Below are 18830 nucleotides of genomic sequence, written 5' to 3' on the forward strand. Positions count from 1 at the left end.
GCCTTGTTTCATATTACTCCAACTTCACTCCAACACTCAGCCTCGTTTCATATTACTCCAACTTCACTCCAACCCTCATCCTCGTTTCATATTACTCCAACTCCACTCCAACCCTTAGCCTTGTTTCATATTACTCCAACTCCACTCCAACCCTCAGCCTTGTTTCATATTACTCCAACCCTCAACCTTGTTTCATATTACTCCAACTCCACTCAACCCGTAGCCTTGTTTCATATTACTCAACTTCACTCCAACCCTCAGCCTTGTTTCATATTACTCCAACCCTCAACCTTGTTTCATATTACTCAACCCTCAACCTTGTTTCATATTACTCCAACCTCAACCTTGTTTCATATTACTCCAACCCTCAACCTTGTTCCATATTACCCAACTCCACTCCAACCCTTAGCCTTGTTCCACATTACTCCAACCCTCAACCTTGCTCCATATTACTCAACCCTCAACCTTGTTTCATATTACTCCAACCCTCAACCTTGTTCCATATTACTCCAACCCTCAACCTTGTTCCATATTACTCCAACCCTCAACCTTGTTTCATATTACTCCAACCCTCAACCTTGTTCCATATTACTCCAACCCTCAACCTTGTTCCATATTACTCCAACTCCACTCCAACCCTTAGCCTTGTTTCATATTACTCCAACTCCACTCCAACCCGTAGCCTTGTTTCATATTACTCCAACTCCACTCACAACCCTCCGCCTTGTTTCATATTACTCCAACCCTCAGCCTTGTTTCATATTACTCCAACCCTCAGCCTTGTTCCACATTACTCCAACCCTCAACCTTGCTCCATATTACTCCAACCCTCAACCTTGTTCCATATTACTCCAACCCTCAACCTTGTTCCATATTACTCCAACCCTCAGCCTTGTTTCATATTACTCCAACCCTCAACCTTGTTCCATATTACTCAACCCTCAGCCTTGTTTCATATTACTCCAACCCTCAACCGTGTTTCATATTACCTCAACCCTCAACCTTGTTTCATATTACTCCAACCCTCAACCTTGTTTCATATTACTCCAACCCTCAGCCTTGTTTCATTACTCCAACCCTCAACCTTGTTTCATATTACTCCAACCCTCAACCTTGTTTCATATTATTCAACCTCAACCTTGTTCCATATTACTCCAAACCCATCTTTCTCATACCAACACTATAGCCTTCTCAAGTTCTCATCATCTCCATGATAATCAGACTATACCACAGTGTGCCCCTTGATATTCTCTGTGTGTCCTCCATCACCCATCAGTCCTAAGCCCTCTTAGTGTGTGGTTGTCCATGCTAATCAGACCATAGTAATACACAACTACCTAGGGATACAGCAGGGGATGGAGAGTGAGTAGAGGGAGAAAGCATAATAGAGAGGGAGAAGAGGAGAGAGAGAGAAGAGGAGAGAGAGGGAGAGGGAGGCACGGAGGTGTGGGGAAAGCGTGAGAGGAAGAGAAAAAGGAGAGAAAAGGGAAAACATGACAAGAAGAGATATAGAATTAACCTTCTGATGAAGGCACAGCTCTCACCCAGGATTCCCTGCACTCCTCCCTCTCTTTATCCCCCTCTCCTCCATCAGGTAAATAAATAAAGAAGTGGACAGGGAGGACTTCAGTCATTGACACAATGCAGCTAGTCTCAAATGGACGCCTGGCACCACACTACCTAGGATCATATTGTTCTCGGAGAGTGGACTGACTATACCGTACTCCACACAGGATGGCCTTTCACATAGGGACATTTAATAGGGAACACAATTATTTATCCGGCGTTAGCTTATAAATAATAGTCAAATAGTAAAGTACAGAAATGACTCTACCCAGTAACCATAAATAGGAAGGGTCAAAGGTGTTGCATGTAGAGAATCAAATAAAGAACCATTGTTATTGTCATCTAATATTAATCTACTGTTAAACCACAGCAAAAATATATTCTGACTGTTTCCAGTCTGACTGCAGGTACAGGCATCTTGATGCTAACTGTGCGGAAGACAACAAAAAGAAGGCTAGTGATTGGAGTCACCCTCCGCCACTAAATTCATTTTTTTAAACGAAAGCTGTCATAAGAGATGCAAGCTGGTGGATTGATGGGGGCATTGGGAGGTTGGAGGAGCGGCTAAGAGGCTTCATTCTCTGTTATTTTGGGGGAGTTTAATGGTGGGGCATAAAAGAATAGGGGATGTACTGGCCTTTGGAGAAAGACAGAGGGGAGATGGAGAAGTCTCAAGGACGTCTAGCTAGAGTTGTATGCTGCTGACAGGTCTGGACTTCTCTCTTTCTGAAAAAGAGAAGGGAGGAGTACGACGAAAGGAGAGAGACCAGAAGGAGGGATGCTAACAGACCATCTTCATCTGTCTGGACATGTGCTGGTTGGAAGAGAGCAGAGAGCCTACTGTGTCTGTAGCTACCTGAAGTGAAGTGTGGGAATCTCTCAGTGAATGAGCACTACACACCATTATAAAACCCCCACGTCAATGCACACCCTCGTCCACACAAAACTAAACTAAACACAAGGCCTGAGCCCTGATGATATTCTACAAGATTTCAGTCAAGTGACAATACAGTATTAACACAACTAGTAATAGATTCCTTAGTTGTAATCCTTCTGCAGGGACTGAGTCACTCCTCATAAGGTCCTCTGGACCTGCTGTTCTCTGTGACTCACAACCTGACATACCAGTGGGAGTGTGTGGGTGTGTGTATAGATATGTGTCCCTGCATGTGAGTTGGCAGAGTAGAGGGCAGGGTGTGGGTGGGTGGGTGTGTGTATAGATATATGTGTCCCTGAATGTGAGTTGGCAGAGTAGAGGGAGGGTGTGGGGGTGTGTGTGTATATATGTATGTGTCCCTACATGTGAGTTGGCAGAGTAGAGGGGAGGGTGTGGGGGGTGTGTATATATGTGTCCCTGCATGTGAGTTGGCAGAGTAGAGGGGAGGGTGTAGGGGTGTGTGTGTGTATATATGTATGTGTCCCTGCATGTGAGTTGGCAGAGTAGAGGGGAGGGTGTGTGGGTGTGTGTGTATATATGTGTCCCTGCATGTGAGTTGCCAGAGTAGAGGGGAGGGGTGTGTGTGTATATATGTGTCCCTGCATGTGAGTTGGCAGAGTAGGGGGAGGGTGTGGGGTGTGTATATATGTGTCCCTGCATGTGAGTTGGCAGAGTAGAGGGGAGGGTGTGGGGGTGTGTGTGTATATATGTATGTGTCCCTACATGTGAGTTGGCAGAGTAGAGGGGAGGGTGTGGGGGGTGTGTATATATGTGTCCCTGCATGTGAGTTGGCAGAGTAGAGGGGAGGGTGTAGGGGTGTGTGTGTGTATATATGTATGTGTCCCTGCATGTGAGTTGGCAGAGTAGAGGGGAGGGTGTGTGGGTGTGTGTGTATATATGTGTCCCTGCATGTGAGTTGCCAGAGTAGAGGGGAGGGGTGTGTGTGTATATATGTGTCCCTGCATGTGAGTTGGCAGAGTAGGGGGAGGGTGTGTGTGTGTATATATGTGTCCCTGCATGTGAGTTGGCAGAGTAGAGGGGAGGGTGTGTGTGTATATGTGTCCCTGCATGTGAGTTGGCAGAGTAAAGGGGAGGGTGTGTGTGTATGACTTATTAGTACACTTTTCAGTACGACCCACATGAGGACTTGACCCCTTGAATCAGTGGCTGCAGAGTGGTGATGCTCTGAGCTCTATCAAAGATTCACCAAACCCCCTTTCTGTTAAGTCTCACCGACAGGCTTCACCATGGCGATGCCCCCCTGCACGCCGGTCTTGGATTGGCTTCTCCCTTACTCTTCCTCCTACCACCTCTGTTTGTGTGGCTTAGTACTGAATGGGCACAGAGATCCTTGAGGGGCTTGTATCTCATCTCCTCAGACCTCATAATCACATTAGCTGTCCTGAGGGGTTGAGAGGCTGGGCGAGGCAGGGTCGGGTGGGGGTCATCCAGGGTGACTGGAGCACATGGACAGGGTCTAGGGGCCATCCTGGGGCCTCGGTGGCCCAGCAACCCCAGCCAGAGCTCTGATAATCGGGCAATTAGAGGACCGGCGTGGGCCTTGAAGTGGTTAATGGTTTAATTAGTGTTATTAGAGCTGGAGAACGAGGGAGAGAGGAGGGAGGGAGGGAGGGACGGACGGACGCACGGCCTCCGAAAGGCTGGCTGGAGCTTGACCTGGGGCAGGGGGAGAGGAAGGACAGCCGCCACCATCACGACACACACACACACACACACAGACGCACTTGCTGTAAACAGCCCCAATTACCGCCACACAGAGATGGTCATATTTTCAATGTGGAAATGTATGGGCAAAGTGGTACAATGCACCAGTCATTATGAAATCCAACCATGCAACTGTTTGAATTGTCATAAAGTGGTGTTTCAGTAATACAGGGGATTCTCAGAGTAACTGTCTGGATAATGAGTGGTGCTGGGGTGATACTGGGAAACTGGGTTAATGGGAGCACTGGGGAGGGTCACTACCCTTAGCACAGAACACAGCTATGTGACTGACTGCGCCCCTAGGAGAGAGACAGAGGGAGAGAGAGGGACACAGATGGAGAGATGAGAGGGAGATATGGAGAGAGGGAGGGAGGGAGGGCATAGAGGGAGCAGGAAAAGAGGAAAGTGCAATCCGAAAGCAGAGAAAAGATGGTTGAAGGAGACAAGAGAAAGAACTGGGCATCGGGAAGAGACAGAGGGAGAGCGAGAGAGAGAAAAAGTGAGAGCGATAAAAGAGAGAGAAAGAGCGGAGACACGGCTCTGCACGTTGCACCCTGGGAAGGGAGACAGTCGGTTGGGCGAATTAACTATCAGGACACCCTTGACACTTAGAAGCCAATCAGATTTTAATTAACTGGTGGATGGTGATGGAGGGAGAGACGGGTGAGGCTGGCACAGGCTAATTACCTCTGTATCTCAGCCTGCCTGCCACAGGCACCACAGGGACAGCCACAGAGCATCCCCATTCCAGGGCCAGGGGAGGGGAGAGAAGGGCTATCCAGGGCAGGGAGCCCCAAGGCTGGGTAGATGTGTGAGTGAGATGGGAGGTGGAGGCTCTAGAGGTGGAGGAATAGAGGAAGAGGGGTGGAGAAAGAGAGGGTTGGCCAGAGTTGAGGCCTCGTGTCTGGATAGATGTGTGAGAGAGCGAGGAAAGGCCTGGGGAGGTGGAGATGTGGCTGAGGAGGGTGGGAGGTTACTGTAATCAGCTGTGAGGGCCAACATACTGGCTGCATGTCTACATTATGAGTGTCTGTCTGGAGTGTGTGTGTCTTTCTGAGTGTGTGGCTCACTATAGTAGTCTGCCCAATGAATTGCATCTGTCTGTCTATCTGTCTGACAGTAAGTGTGTATATGTCAGTCTATCCATGATGTGTGTGTGTGTGTGTGTGTGTGTGTCTCACCGTGGAGGGCTGTCCTAGCAGAGGAGCTGGCCTCTGCGGGGGAGGAGGACTTGGAGCGCTGGCTGAAGGGGGATTGTCTGAAACGCTCGTCCATGAAGGGGCTAGGAGTGGACACACAACCACACACAGACACAGTCAGAGCAGTATCATGCTATAACAGCTCCATAACTAAAACAAATGCTTACGTTAAAATATGATAGCAATATGCAATCAATATGGAATTGTTTTTAAATAACGTTGCAGAGCTCCAGGCCTCCCAATCTCAATGCTAAACCATAAGCCATATACCAAAACAGACTAACTGTAGAAATAGCAGCTAAGCGGAAAAGAAGCCAACAAGGTGAAAAATCTGTTGAGGCACTTTACCCTAATTTGCTCCAAGGACGCCTGCATCTCCTATGGCTGACACTGTAAAACACCTTTCACTGCACCTATCCAGTGTATGTGACAAAACAACACCTTTCACTGCACCTATCCAGTGTATGTGACAAAACAACACCTTTCACTGCACCTATCCAGTGTATGTGACAAAACAACACCTTTCACTGCACCTATCCAGTGTATGTGACAAAACAACACCTTTCACTGCACCTATCCAGTGTATGTGACAAAACAACACCTTTCACTGCACCTATCCAGTGTATGTGACAAAACAACACCTTTCACTGCACCTATCCAGTGTATGTGACAAAACAACACCTTTCACTGCACCTATCCAGTGTATGTGACAAAACAACACCTTTCACTGCACCTATCCAGTGTATGTGACAAAACAACACCTTTCACTGCACCTATCCAGTGTATGTGACAAAACAACACCTTTCACTGCACCTATCCAGTGTATGTGACAAAACAACACCTTTCACTGCACCTATCCAGTGTATGTGACAAAACAACACCTTTCACTGCACCTATCCAGTGTATGTGACAAAACAACACCTTTCACTGCACCTATCCAGTGTATGTGACAAAACAACACCTTTCACTGCACCTATCCTGTGTATGTGACAAAACAAAACCTTTCACTGCACCTATCCAGTGTATGTGACAAAACAAAACCTTTCACTGCACCTATCCAGTGTATGTGACAAACAACACCTTTCACTGCACCTATCCAGTGTATGTGACAAAACAAACCTTTTCACTGCACCTATCCAGTGTATGTGACAAAAACAACACTTTCACTGCACCTATCCAGTGTATGTGACAAACAACACCTTTCACTGCACCTATCCAGTGTATGTGACAAACAAAACCTTTCACTGCACCTATCCAGTGTATGTGACAAAACAACACCTTTCACTGCACCTATCCAGTGTATGTGACAAAAACAACACCTTTCACTGCACCTATCCAGTGTATGTGACAAAACAACAGATTTTTGCACCTTCCAGTGTATGTGACAAAACAACACCTTGTCTTACCTGCATGCCCATCAGTGTTGTGACAAAAACAACACCTTTTATGCCCTACCATGTTGTGTCAAAACAACACATTTCACTGCCCACCATGTATGTGACAAAAACAACACCTTTATGCACCTATCAGTGTTGTGTCTTACAACACCTTTCACTGCACCTATCAGTGTATGTCTTACAACACCTTTCACTGCCCACCAGTGTTGTTGTCAAAACAACACCTTTCACTGCACCACCAGTGTTGTGTCAAAACAACACCTTTATGCACCTATCCAGTGTTGCTGACAAAACAACACCTTTATGCACCTATCAGTGTTGCTGTCAAAAACCAACTGCTTTCCCACCATGTTCCAGTTTATGTGACAAACCATGTTGCTTCTTACTGCACCTACCAGTGTATGTGACAAAACAAAACCTTTATGCCCACCATGTTGTGTCAAAACCTGCTTATGCCCACCAGTGTATGCTGTCAAAACCTGCTTATGCCCTACCATGTTGCTGACAAAACAAAACCTTATGCCCTACCAGTGTACGTGTCAAACAAAACCTTTATGCCCACCATGTATGTTGTCAAACAACACCTTTATGCCCACCATGTATGTGACAAAACCCTTTCACTGCACTATCCAGTGTTGTGACAAAACAACTTATGATTTTTGTACCTGCTTTGTTGTTGTATCTTACCTGCTTATGCCCACCATGTTGCTGTTTTACCTGTTTATGCCCACCATCGCTTATGCCCACCATGTTGCTGTCTTACCTGCTTATGCCCACCATGTTGCTGTCTTACCTGCTTATGCCCACCATGTTCTGTCTTACCTGCTTATGCCCACCATGTTGCTGTTTTACCTGCTTATGCCCACCATGTTGCTGTCTTACCTGCTTATGCCCACCATGTTGCTGTCTTACCTGCTTATGCTGCCCACCATGTTGCTGTCTTACCTGCTTATGCCCACCATGTTGCTGTCTTACCTGCTTATGCCCACCATGTTGCTGTCTTACCTGCTTATGCCCACCATGTTGCTGTCTTACCTGCTTATGCCCACCATGTTGCTGTCTTACCTGCTTATGCCCACCATGTTGCCGTCTTTGTGGTCGTTGGCTTTGCTGACTTTTTCTGCAACACAAAAAACACCACCACCATATCAAAGAGGGTCATTAACAACAATGACAAATCATTAACAAGCCTTTTGTGGTCATGACGGAACCACAAAGCAGTTATTCAGAGCATATTGATTATTCAACGTGACCGAGTGGTCAGTATTGGTCTGATACTGCTCTAAAAGGAGCAATCTGGGATCTGGGAATCTGTTCAATGGTCCGTCCTTGCATCCAGAGCACCGTTTGTGAATCTGAGAGGGGTAACATTTGAACCATTTAGCTAAAAGACCAATCCCAGATTGTAGCATATAGTAACATTGTGTTCATAGTAAACATCCTGTATATAAAAACCCAGGAAAGTTGCATGGTTGTCCTGTTGCCTTGGTATATACTGTTCAAAGAGATCATATTCAATTACTAGAGGGGATATGTCATAAACCCTCAAAGTTCCAGAATGGTATGAAAAATGGCAGCCATCCAAACCAGTCTAATTGGAATTAATGGTAGTAGAGGCATAGGTGATGTATTTCTGATTTCACTTATGCAGAAAAAATAAAAAAGGCATGTGATTTTTTAACTTAAAATAATGTCATATAATTACTTGGTTTGTACAGGTTTTGGAGCACATGTAAATAGCCTATAAACTCTATGTAAAGGACCATAAATGCTCTCAGTTTGTTTTTTCTTGGAAAGCTGTGAATGTTTATAATATGATACAATATCAGTACTTGTTGCATTTACAACTTGTCTGAAATCCTATCAACTGATTTCAGCCAGTGGCTGTGGATTGACTGCATTGTTAGTATGGAATGTTAGCATACTGGTTCGAAAAATTAGAAAGTTAGAAAAATTATTGGAATCATTCCACTTAAACAGGCTAAAAACATACTGTGCAGACAATCTTCAAAATTATTTTACACAATATCTCATCAAAGCACACTGGTTGACCAACTCCCTGAACAAAATGGCTGACCTTTTATGCTGTCATAAGAACTTTCATGTCCATTCTAGTATTCAAATGTGCAATTCTATGGTCAGAGTAATAAAACCCAGGGAAGGTGTTTGGTTGTCCCTTGGCTTCAGCAGCCTACTAGTGATGACCTCATTATAGCAGCCTCTTGCTCCCTGGGTGGCACTGCTCTAGTCGCTGCCCCCAACCCCTCCTCGCCCCCACTCCCTAACACCCCTCTCCGTCAAACGGTTCGCCAAGGACAGAGGTCTCTCCGCGTTGCCATGGTGATGCCACACGGGAGAAATGTAGGGGTGTGGGGCTAGTTGGGGGGGGGGGGCTAGTGTGTGCAGCCAAGTGTGCTTGAGCCGGCATGTTTGAAAAGGAGTCGAGGAAGAGAGAGACGAGGGATAGAGAAGGAGAAGAGGGAGGGAGGGACGTGGGGGAAGACAGGCACTTTGTAGACACTGCTCCCCATGGGGGCTTGTGTGTGTCTGCGTGCGTATCTGTGTGTGTGTACTTGCGTGCTCATCGGTGTGTGCATCTCTCTCACTGGAGAGAGATTTTTGCCACAATTTCCAAGGTGCTACTGTATGAGGCATTTAGGCGTAGCAATCAGAGCTGGGGGATAGGGCTAGGGGGCATGGCCTGGGTCTCCTGTACCCCCCACAACCCCATCTTGGGGGATGCAGGTTCCACTTTAGTGCTCTGCCATCAAGCAATACAAACAGCTGTCTGCCGCCTCAATGTCATGGTCACAGCCAAGCAGGGAAGAAGTGTTTATAAAACCTACAGATCACATTACAGGTAATATATAGTGTCCCCTAACCACAGAGCCCCCAGAGGATGGAAGAGAAACATATAGGTTTTATGGCTAAGTATCACACCACATTTCAAGGTTGACACTGAGCACTGAGGTACCAGAGAGAGGTGTGTGTGTGAATGTAGTCAGGGAGGTGTGTGAGGGTACGTGTGTGTGTACAAGTGTGTGTATGTTTGAGAGATTGTGTGTGTCATAAGTGTATTATCATGTATCATAGAGAACATTGCGCACCTGAGAGTTGGAAGAGGAGCTCGGAGGCCATTTTCACTGATATGTCCTGGGGAGAAGAGGTCTTGCTTCTGGGGGGCGGGACAACGCTTCAGGGAGGCTGGTCATTGGCTCGCTCTTCTCACACCCCTAAAGTGCTGAAGGCCAGCAGGTGAGTAGGGGCGGGGCGGGCCACTGGCCAGGTCCACCTCCATAAGGCTCCGCCTTCACCCCGTCACCTTCTGGTAGTGGCGGCGTCCTTGTTGCTTCTGGGGGTAGGGGATTGGATGAGAGGGACAGTGAGTGACAGGGTTGAATCTATGCATTCCTGTGACAACTCCTATCTACACCGAGTACACCAAACATTAGGAATCAAATCAAATGTATTTATATAAGCGCTTCTTACATCAGCTGATATCTCAAAGTGCTGTACAGAAACACCTCCTAATATTGAGTTGGCTGTATGTCCTTTGGCTGGGGGACCATTCTTGATAAACACGGGAATAAGGGATCATGGCTTTAACCTGGATTCACCTGGTCAGTCTATGTCATGGAAAGAGCAGGTGTTAATGTGTATATGTATCCTTTTCCTTATAGTTTGAGGAAAGCCAGTTCATTTTATCCAGAAGGTTATAATATATTTATACCGCATACAACTCTACTGGCTTTCCTCAAAGCTGACTAGTAAGTGGATTTGATTCCCGGTAATGTCTAATCTCTGCATTTTACAGATGATGCATGGATGTCACCGTTCTCAAAATATAGATAGCAAAAGTTCATTTAGCTTTTTAAGCTAAGCATTTAAGCTAAGTTCACCCTACATAGACTTCATATTACCTCATGGATGTTCAAAGAGAAATAACCTTGAAAAAAACCTTGTTAATGCCTTTAACAAACCCTGAGGACATTCTGTACATTTAATCAGACAAGATCTCATTCCATTCGTACTTCAATCTCCATCCATCAGGAGCACTCTAAACTCCGGACTGTCCTCCTCAACCTCCCGAAATGACAGAGCCTGAATCCAAATGAAAATGGTTGGAATTCCCAAAATGTTTAATAAAGCCATAACATCCATTCAACCCCTAAGGCGCTCCGTTCCTGAGTGGATATTGTCTAGTTATGTGATTATGTAGGGCTAGAGGGCATCACCAGGTCACACACTGGCTCAGGGAGCTAGGCAGCCGGTACAGGTTCACTGGTGTGTGTGTATGTGTGTATATATGTATGTATATGCGTGTGTATGTGTGTGTGTGTGTGTGTGTATATAATATATATATATGGTTCACAGAAGCACACACATACAGGAAGGGATAGTGTATGGTGTGTGTGTGAGTGTGTGTGTGTGTGTGTGTGTGTGTGTGTGTGTGTGTGTGTGTGTGTGTGTGTGTGTGTGTGTGTGTGTGTGTGTGGCTCAGTGAAGCACACAAAACAAGAAAAATATGCTACCATTAAATATGAAACAGTACAACAGTAACCTCATTCCAGCCCTATGGGCATTTTGAAGTAGGGGTGTTATGATGCTGTGAACTCAAGCGCTTCCTTAGAAAACCTTTTTCAAACCTTTTTGCTTCAGCTGCCGTCAAACGAAAGAACACTTCTGATTCAGCAGCGGTCGTTGTCTTTTCATATCAAGTTTTCGTAAACCAGGGCATCTCTTAGGAGATTTGAAAATCGGGGGGATGAAATAAAACAACAACGTTGGTTAGAGAATCCCTAACGGAGGAAAAACCTCCCCGTAACCTCCCCCAACCTCCCCATCGCTCTGGTTTATCAGACAGTGTTCAAGAAGGTTAGCCAAATAGCAAACTAAAAATAGTCCCGGTGGCCGGCAGTACACGGCATCAGGATCTCTGAGGTAACAGATTTTGACTGTCTCGTCCAGGTTGTGTGTCTGTGTGTGTGTCTGTGGGTGAGGAGCAGCAGGGGTTCCAGCCATGCTGACACGGATGCTCATGTGATTATGGATATATGAAATTGGGCCAGTAGCGGGGAAGAGGTGGGGGGAGGTCAGGTACAGGAGAGATAGGGGTGGTGAGAGAAAAGAGGTAGAGGGGGAAGGAGGGAGGGGTGAGAGGGTAGGCTGAGGTCAGCAGTGTAGGAGAAAGAGAGCGATGTAAGACGGAGAGAGGCAGGGAAGGGTGAGAGGAGGCAGCGAGGCAGTAGTAACCCAGGGATGACCCCTGCCCTCTCTGTGACCTCTCCTGGATAGCTGAGCCTGGGAGGTGGGGCTAGTCACCGTTGTCTGAACCCGGCCTACATTGTGTGTGGCGAGGTACAAGCCCGAGTGGTGCGTTTACATTCGGAGTTGAGTGATGTGCGGAGTGCGCCAGTGTGTGTGTGTGTGTGTGTGTGTGTGTGTGTGTGCATCATATCACATTTGTTACCACATGCTTAAGTAAACAGCAGGTGTGGAACAACAGTGAGAATGCTTACCCAGGTGCATGCTAGAGCACCAGTGTGTGTGTGTGTGTGTGTGTGGTCAGCCCAGTGTGCCTGTGTGTTTACATGATGTATGTGTGCGTCCATCTGAGTGCGTTTCTTTCCGGACCCAGGTTTTGGGGGCGGTGGTAATAGCCGACCCCGTCACCCCCCCCATCCATCTGGAGACACAACTGACAACCATCGGCCGACTAATCCCATAATCAGGTGCCCAGAGCCTGGCAGAGCAGAGCGGTCTGGAGGAGGTGGGGGTAGAGCACTGCGAGGCCGGGGTCAACCAGGGACAGGCAGTCTCACGCACTCTCCCGCCTGGGGTTCACCACCCCTGCCATCAGGGGCTGAGCGTACTGCTGAGCCACACACACACACACACACACACACACACACACACACACACACACACACACACACACACACACACACACACACACACACACACACACACACACACACACACACACACACACACACACACACAAAGCGAGAGAGCTGGGATAAGTACACTTGCGTCACAGCTGAGATTCATTGAGCGGTCAGACGGTCCCACACACAAACATTTTGCCCACACACACACACACACACACACACACGCTCAGAAAGTAAATAAACACACTCTCACAGTGAAAACACATCAAAGTAGGGGGTCTAAGTGGCCTTTTTTTGTGTCAAATTGCATGGCCTTCACTTACCTATCTAGCACAATAAAACACACACACTACACACGCCACTGTATGGCCAGGGCTATGACATTATGTTCTGGTGACATAAAAAGATGAATCCTGTTCCTAAGTGTGTGTGTGTTTGTGTGTGTGAGCAGTGGAACACAACACCAGTTCACCTCTAACAGCAAGTAGAGGGGTTGTGACCTGACAACTCCCACTACCTCTGTACTGTCGTGTAGAATATCTCACTTGCACAGCTCTGACTGATCATATACAGTGTTGTATCATACACTATAATGCTCTCAATGTACACAGGCAGGCTATGTACAGTCTAATGCAGTGCTCTCAACCCTGTTCCTGAGAGAGATACCCTCCCTGTAGATTAACGCTACAACCCTGTTCCTGGAGAGCTACCCTCCTGTAGGTTAATTCCAACCCTGTTCCTGGAGAGCTACCCTCCTGTAGGTTAATTCCAACCCTGTTCCTGGAGAATGCCCTCCTGTAGGTTAATTCCAACCCTGTTCTGGACAGATACCCTCCTGTAGGTTTTCCCTCCAACCCCAGTTGTAACTAACCCGATTCTGTTTATCAACCAGATATTTATTAGAAGCAGGTGCGCTAGATTAGGGTTGAGTGAAAACCTACAGGAAGGTATCTCTCCAGGAACAGGGTGGAGTGAAAAAAAAAACTACAGGGAAGGTATCTCTCAGGCATAGGGTTGAGTGAAAACCTACAGGAAGGTATCTCAGGAACAGGGTGAGTAAAACCTACAGGAAGGTATCTCTCCAGGAACAGGGTTGGAGTGAAACCTACAGGAAGGTATCTCTCCAGGAGGGTTAAGTGAAATGAAAACCTACAGGAAGGTATCTCTCCAGGAACAGGGTTGGAGTGAAAACCTACAGGAAGGTATCTCTCCAGGAACAGGGTTGGAGTGAAAACCTACAGGAAGGTATCTCTCCAGGAACAGGGTTGGAGGAAAACCTACAGGAAGGTATCTCTCCAGGAACAGGGTTGGAGTGAAAACCTACAGGAAGGTATCTCTCCAGGAACAGGGTTGGAGTGAAAAACCACAGGAAGGTATCTCTCCAGGAACAGGGTTGGAGTGAAAACCTACGGGAAGGTATCTCTCCAGGAACAGGGTTGGAGTGAAAACCTACAGGAAGGTATCTCTCCAGGAACAGGGTTGGAGTGAAAACCTACAGGAAGGTATCTCTCCAGGAACAGGGTTGGAGTGAAAACCTACAGGGAAGGTATCTCTCCAGGAACAGGGTTGGAGTGAAAACCCTGGTCAATGTATTGATATCACATTTACTTGACTTTGTCATATACCTTAACGCTCAATGTATGACAGGTAGGCTATACATAGTCCAATGTATATTATGTTGACATTGTGTGGATTGTGTTTAGGCAACATGCTAATATATTCTGTATCTTTACAGACAGCCATATGCTATCTAGTATACTGTAATCTTCTCTCTGTATCAGGCTGTATTAACACACTGTACATATAACATTTTATCAGACAAATACATGTCTGCTTTTACTTGTCAATGCATTATTCATTTTTGAGACAGAGTGAAAATGACTGCGCTGCTCTGTTTTGCTGTTCACCTTTGACCTTCGGTGTCTGCTCCAATCAGAACGTACAGCCAGTCGGACTGTGTGCGTGTACATAGGTGAGGAGAGGACTAGCAGTAAAGCCCTACAGCGAACAGCCAGACAGCCACACCATTACCGATTCAACACATGTAAAGCTACCGTATCATACCTCGAGGTATACCTGTGATGCATCGACAGAGGGGGGATACAGAATGAGCGGGGAGAGACACATGTAAAGCTACCGTATCATACCTCGATATACCTGTGATGCATCGACAGAGGGGGAATACAGAGATGAGCGGGAAGACGCATGTAAAGCTACCGTATCATGCCTCGAGGTATACCTGTGATGCATCGACAGAGGGGGAATACAGAGATGAGCTGGGAGAGACACATGTAAAGCTACCGTATCATACCTCGAGGTATACCTGTGATGCATCGACAGAGGGGGAATACAGAGATGAGGGAGGAGCTACCGTATCATAGAGTATACCTGTGATGCATCAACAGAGGGGGAATACAGAGACGGGGAGAGACATGTAAAGCTACCGTATCATACTCGAGGTATACCTGTGATGCATCGACAGAGGGGGAATACAGAGATGAGCTGGGAGAGACACATGTAAAGCTACCGTATCATACCCGAGGTATACCTGTGATGCATCAACAGAGGGGGAATACAGAGATGAGCGGGGAGAGACGCATGTAAAGCTACCGTATCATACCTCGAGGTATACCTGTGATGCATCGACAGAGGGGGGATACAGAGATGAGCGGGGAGAGACACATGTAAAGCTACCGTATCATACCTCGAGGTATACCTGTGATGCATCAACAGAGGGGGAATACAGAGATGAGCGGGGAGAGACACATGTAAAGCTACCGTATCATACCTCGAGGTATACCTGTGATGCATCAACAGAGGGGGGATACAGAGATGAGCGGGGAGAGACACATGGATGCCGTCAGGGAGGATGAGAGGAAAGGATCAAAATAAAGGAGGAGAGTACCGGAGAGAGGAGCGCCCTGAGGGTGAGAGAGAAGGAAGAAAGATGAGTGAGCGAGAGAAGGAGATGGATAAGAGGAGGAGTCATAAGATGACATCCTCATCCCCTCGCTCTCCCTCTCTGGTCGACCTGCTCAGAAAGGGGTGAAGAGTTCAGCTGCTTCAAAGGGATGCAGTGGTGGAAGACAACATGTCAGTTGGGGAGCGAAACAGCAGCAGCAGACAGAGACTGATCTTAGACCAGTTACCTCTTATTCAGCCAGGAGCGGGAGGGGTGATACTGCTGCTACATCTGTTCTCAGATCGGCTGGTACTGTAGCGCCTCAATAATTCAGTACAATTATGATGCAACACTTGCACTGAGACTAACGGAGAGTGGTGTGTTTGTTACAGAGTGAGAGGGGGCGGTTCAAAGACCCAATAGTGATTCGCTGAAAAAAAAGATCCAGAAATGTATATATCCAGAAATGAATATATATATACACATACATACAGTAGTGGCCAAAGGTTTTGAGAATGACACAAATATTAATTTTCACAATGTCTGCTGCCTCAGTTTGTATGATGGCAATTTGCATATACTCCAGGATGTTATGAAGAGTGATCAGATGAATTGCAATTAATTGCAAAGTACCTCTTTGCCATGAAAATGAACTGAATCCCCCAAAAACATTTCCACTGCATTTCAGCCCTGCCACAAAGGACCAGCTGACATCATGTCAGCGATTCTCTCATTAACACAGGTGTGAGTGTTGACGAGGACAAGGCTGGAGATCACTCTGTCATGCAGAAGCTTCAAAAGGAGGGTGGTGCTTGGAATCATTGTTCTTCCTCTGTCAAACATGGTTACCTGCAAGGAAACACGTGCCGTCATCATTGCTTTGCACAAAAAGGGCTTCACAGGCAAGGATATTGCCAGTGAGATTGCACCTAAATCAACCAATTATTGGATCATCAAGAACTTCAAAGAGAGCGGTTCAATTGTTGTGAAGAAGATTTCAGGGTGCCCAAGAAAGTCCAGCAAGCGCCAGGACCGTCTCCTAAAGTTGATTCAGCTGCGTGGATCGGGGCACCACCAGTACAGAGCTTGCTCAGGAATGGCAGCAGGCAGATGTGAGTGCATCTCCACGCACAGTGAGGCAAAGACTTTTGGAGGATGGCCTGGTGTCAAGGGCAGCAAAGAAGCCACTTCTCTCCAGGAAAAACATCGGGGACAGATTGATATTCTGCAAAAGGTACAGGGATTGGACTGCTGAGGACTGGGGTAAAGTCATTTTCTCTGATGAATCCCTCTTCCAATTGTTTGGGGCATCCGTAAAAAAGCTTGTCCGGAGAAGACAAGGTGAGTGCTACCATCAGTCCTGTGTCATGCCAACAGTAAAGCATCCTGAGACCATTCATGTGTGGGGTTGCTTCTCAGTCAAGGGAGTGGGCTCACTCACAATTGTGCATAAAAACACAGCCATGAATAAAGAATGGTACCCACACATCCTCAGAGAGCAACTTCTCCCAACCATCCCATTGATAATCCCATTGAGAACTTGTGGTCAATCATCAAGGCGGGTGGAAAAACAAACCCACAAATTCTGACAAACTCAAGCATTGATTATGCAAGAATGGGCTGCCATCAGTCAGGATGTGGCCCAGAAGTTAATTGACAGCATATGCTAGGGCGGATTGCAAGAGGTCTTGGAAAAAGAAGGGTCAACACTGCAAATATTGACTCTTTGCATCAACTTCATGTAATTGTCAATAAAAGCCTTAAACACTTATGAAATGCTTGTAATTATACTTATACAGTATTCCATAGTAACATCTGACAAAAATATCTAAAGACACTGAGGCAGCAGACTTTGTGAAAATGTATATTTGTGTCACTCTCAAAACTTTCGGCCACAACTGTACTTTGGTGCGAAAAAGTGCAAATCAATCCCAGAACAACAGCAAAGGACCCTGTGAGGATGCTGGAGGAAACAGGTACAAACGTATCTATATCCACAGTAAACGAGTCCTATATCAACATAACCTGAAAGGCCAATCAGCAAGGAAGAAGCCACCACTCCAAAACCACCATAAAAGCCAGCGGTTTGCAACTGCACATGGGGACAAATATCGTACTTTTGGAGAAATATCCTCTGGTCTGATGAAACAAAAATAGAAACTGCTTGGCCATAATGACCGAGTTAGGTTTGAGGAAAGGGGAGGCTTGCAAGCCAAAGAACACCATCTCAACCGGGATGTGACAATAACAAAAGTTTATCTCAATACTTTGTGATATACCCTTTGTTGGCAATGAGGTCGAATCTTTTCTGTAAGTCTTCACAAGGTTTTCACACACTGTTGCTGGTATTTTGGCCCATTCCTCCATGCAGATCTCCTCTAGAGCAGTGATGTTTTGGGGTTGTTGCTGGGCAACACGGACTTTCAACTCCTCCAAAGACTTTCTATGGGGTTGAGATCTGGAGACTGGCTTGGCCACTCCAGGACCTTGAAATGCTTCTTACGAAGTCACTCCTTCGTTGCCCGGGCGGTGTGTTTGGGATCATTGTCATGCTGAAAGACCCAGCCACGTTTCATCTTCAATGCCCTTGCTGATGGAAGGAGGTTTTCACTCAAAATCTCACGATACATGGTCCCATTCATTCTTTCAGTCGTCCCGGTCCTTTTGCAGAAAAACAGCCCCAAAGCATGATGTTTCCACCCCCATGCTTCACAGTAGGTATGGTGTTCTTTGGATGCAACTCAGCATTCTTTGTCCTCCAAACACGACGAGTTGAGTTTTTACCAAAAGTTCAATTTTGGTTTCATCTGACCATATGAAATTCTCCCAATCTTCTTCTGGATCATCCAAATGCTCTCTAGCAAACTTTAGACGGGCCTGGACATGTACTGGCTTAAGAAGGGGGACACGTCTGGCACTGCAGGATTTGAGTCCTGGCGGCGTAGTGTTACTGATGGTAGGCTTTGTTACTTTTGTCCCAGCTCTCTGCAGGTCATTCACTAGGTCCCCCATGTGGTTCTGAGATTTTTGCTCACCGTTCTTGTGATCATTTTGATCCCACGGGGTGAGATCAAACAGGTGCCATTAATACAGGTAACGAGTGGAGGACAGAGGAGCATCTTAAAGAAGAAGTTACAGGTCTGTGAGAGCCAGAAATCTTTCTTGTTTGTAGGTGACCAAATACTTATTTTCCACCATTATTTGCAAATAAAT

At 46.5% G+C, this 18830-nt stretch overlaps 1 protein-coding gene across 19 annotated transcripts in view; it reads right to left on the bottom strand.

Annotated features, from left to right (window-relative positions):
• Nucleotides 1–9978, bottom strand: part of LOC118363035 (zinc finger protein 827-like) — a 10774-nt gene extending 796 nt beyond the window's left edge. The window contains exons 1-5 of one of the 19 annotated variants that reach the window (XM_052502909.1): nt 9932–9947; nt 7800–7944; nt 7647–7676; nt 7512–7541; nt 5410–5510 (exon numbers count right to left, since the gene is read on the bottom strand). In XM_052502909.1, the coding sequence (XP_052358869.1) occupies nt 5410–5510; nt 7512–7528 (118 nt within the window). In that variant the 5' untranslated portion in view covers nt 7529–7541; nt 7647–7676; nt 7800–7944; nt 9932–9947. The other 18 variants (XM_052502901.1, XM_052502898.1, XM_052502900.1 and 15 more) reach the window with 18 other exon arrangements.
• Between the last annotated feature and the right edge of the window lie 8852 nt (nt 9979–18830).

Source organism: Oncorhynchus keta, unplaced genomic scaffold, assembly GCF_023373465.1.
Source record: "Oncorhynchus keta strain PuntledgeMale-10-30-2019 unplaced genomic scaffold, Oket_V2 Un_contig_16525_pilon_pilon, whole genome shotgun sequence".
Classification (NCBI taxonomy): domain Eukaryota; kingdom Metazoa; phylum Chordata; class Actinopteri; order Salmoniformes; family Salmonidae; genus Oncorhynchus; species Oncorhynchus keta.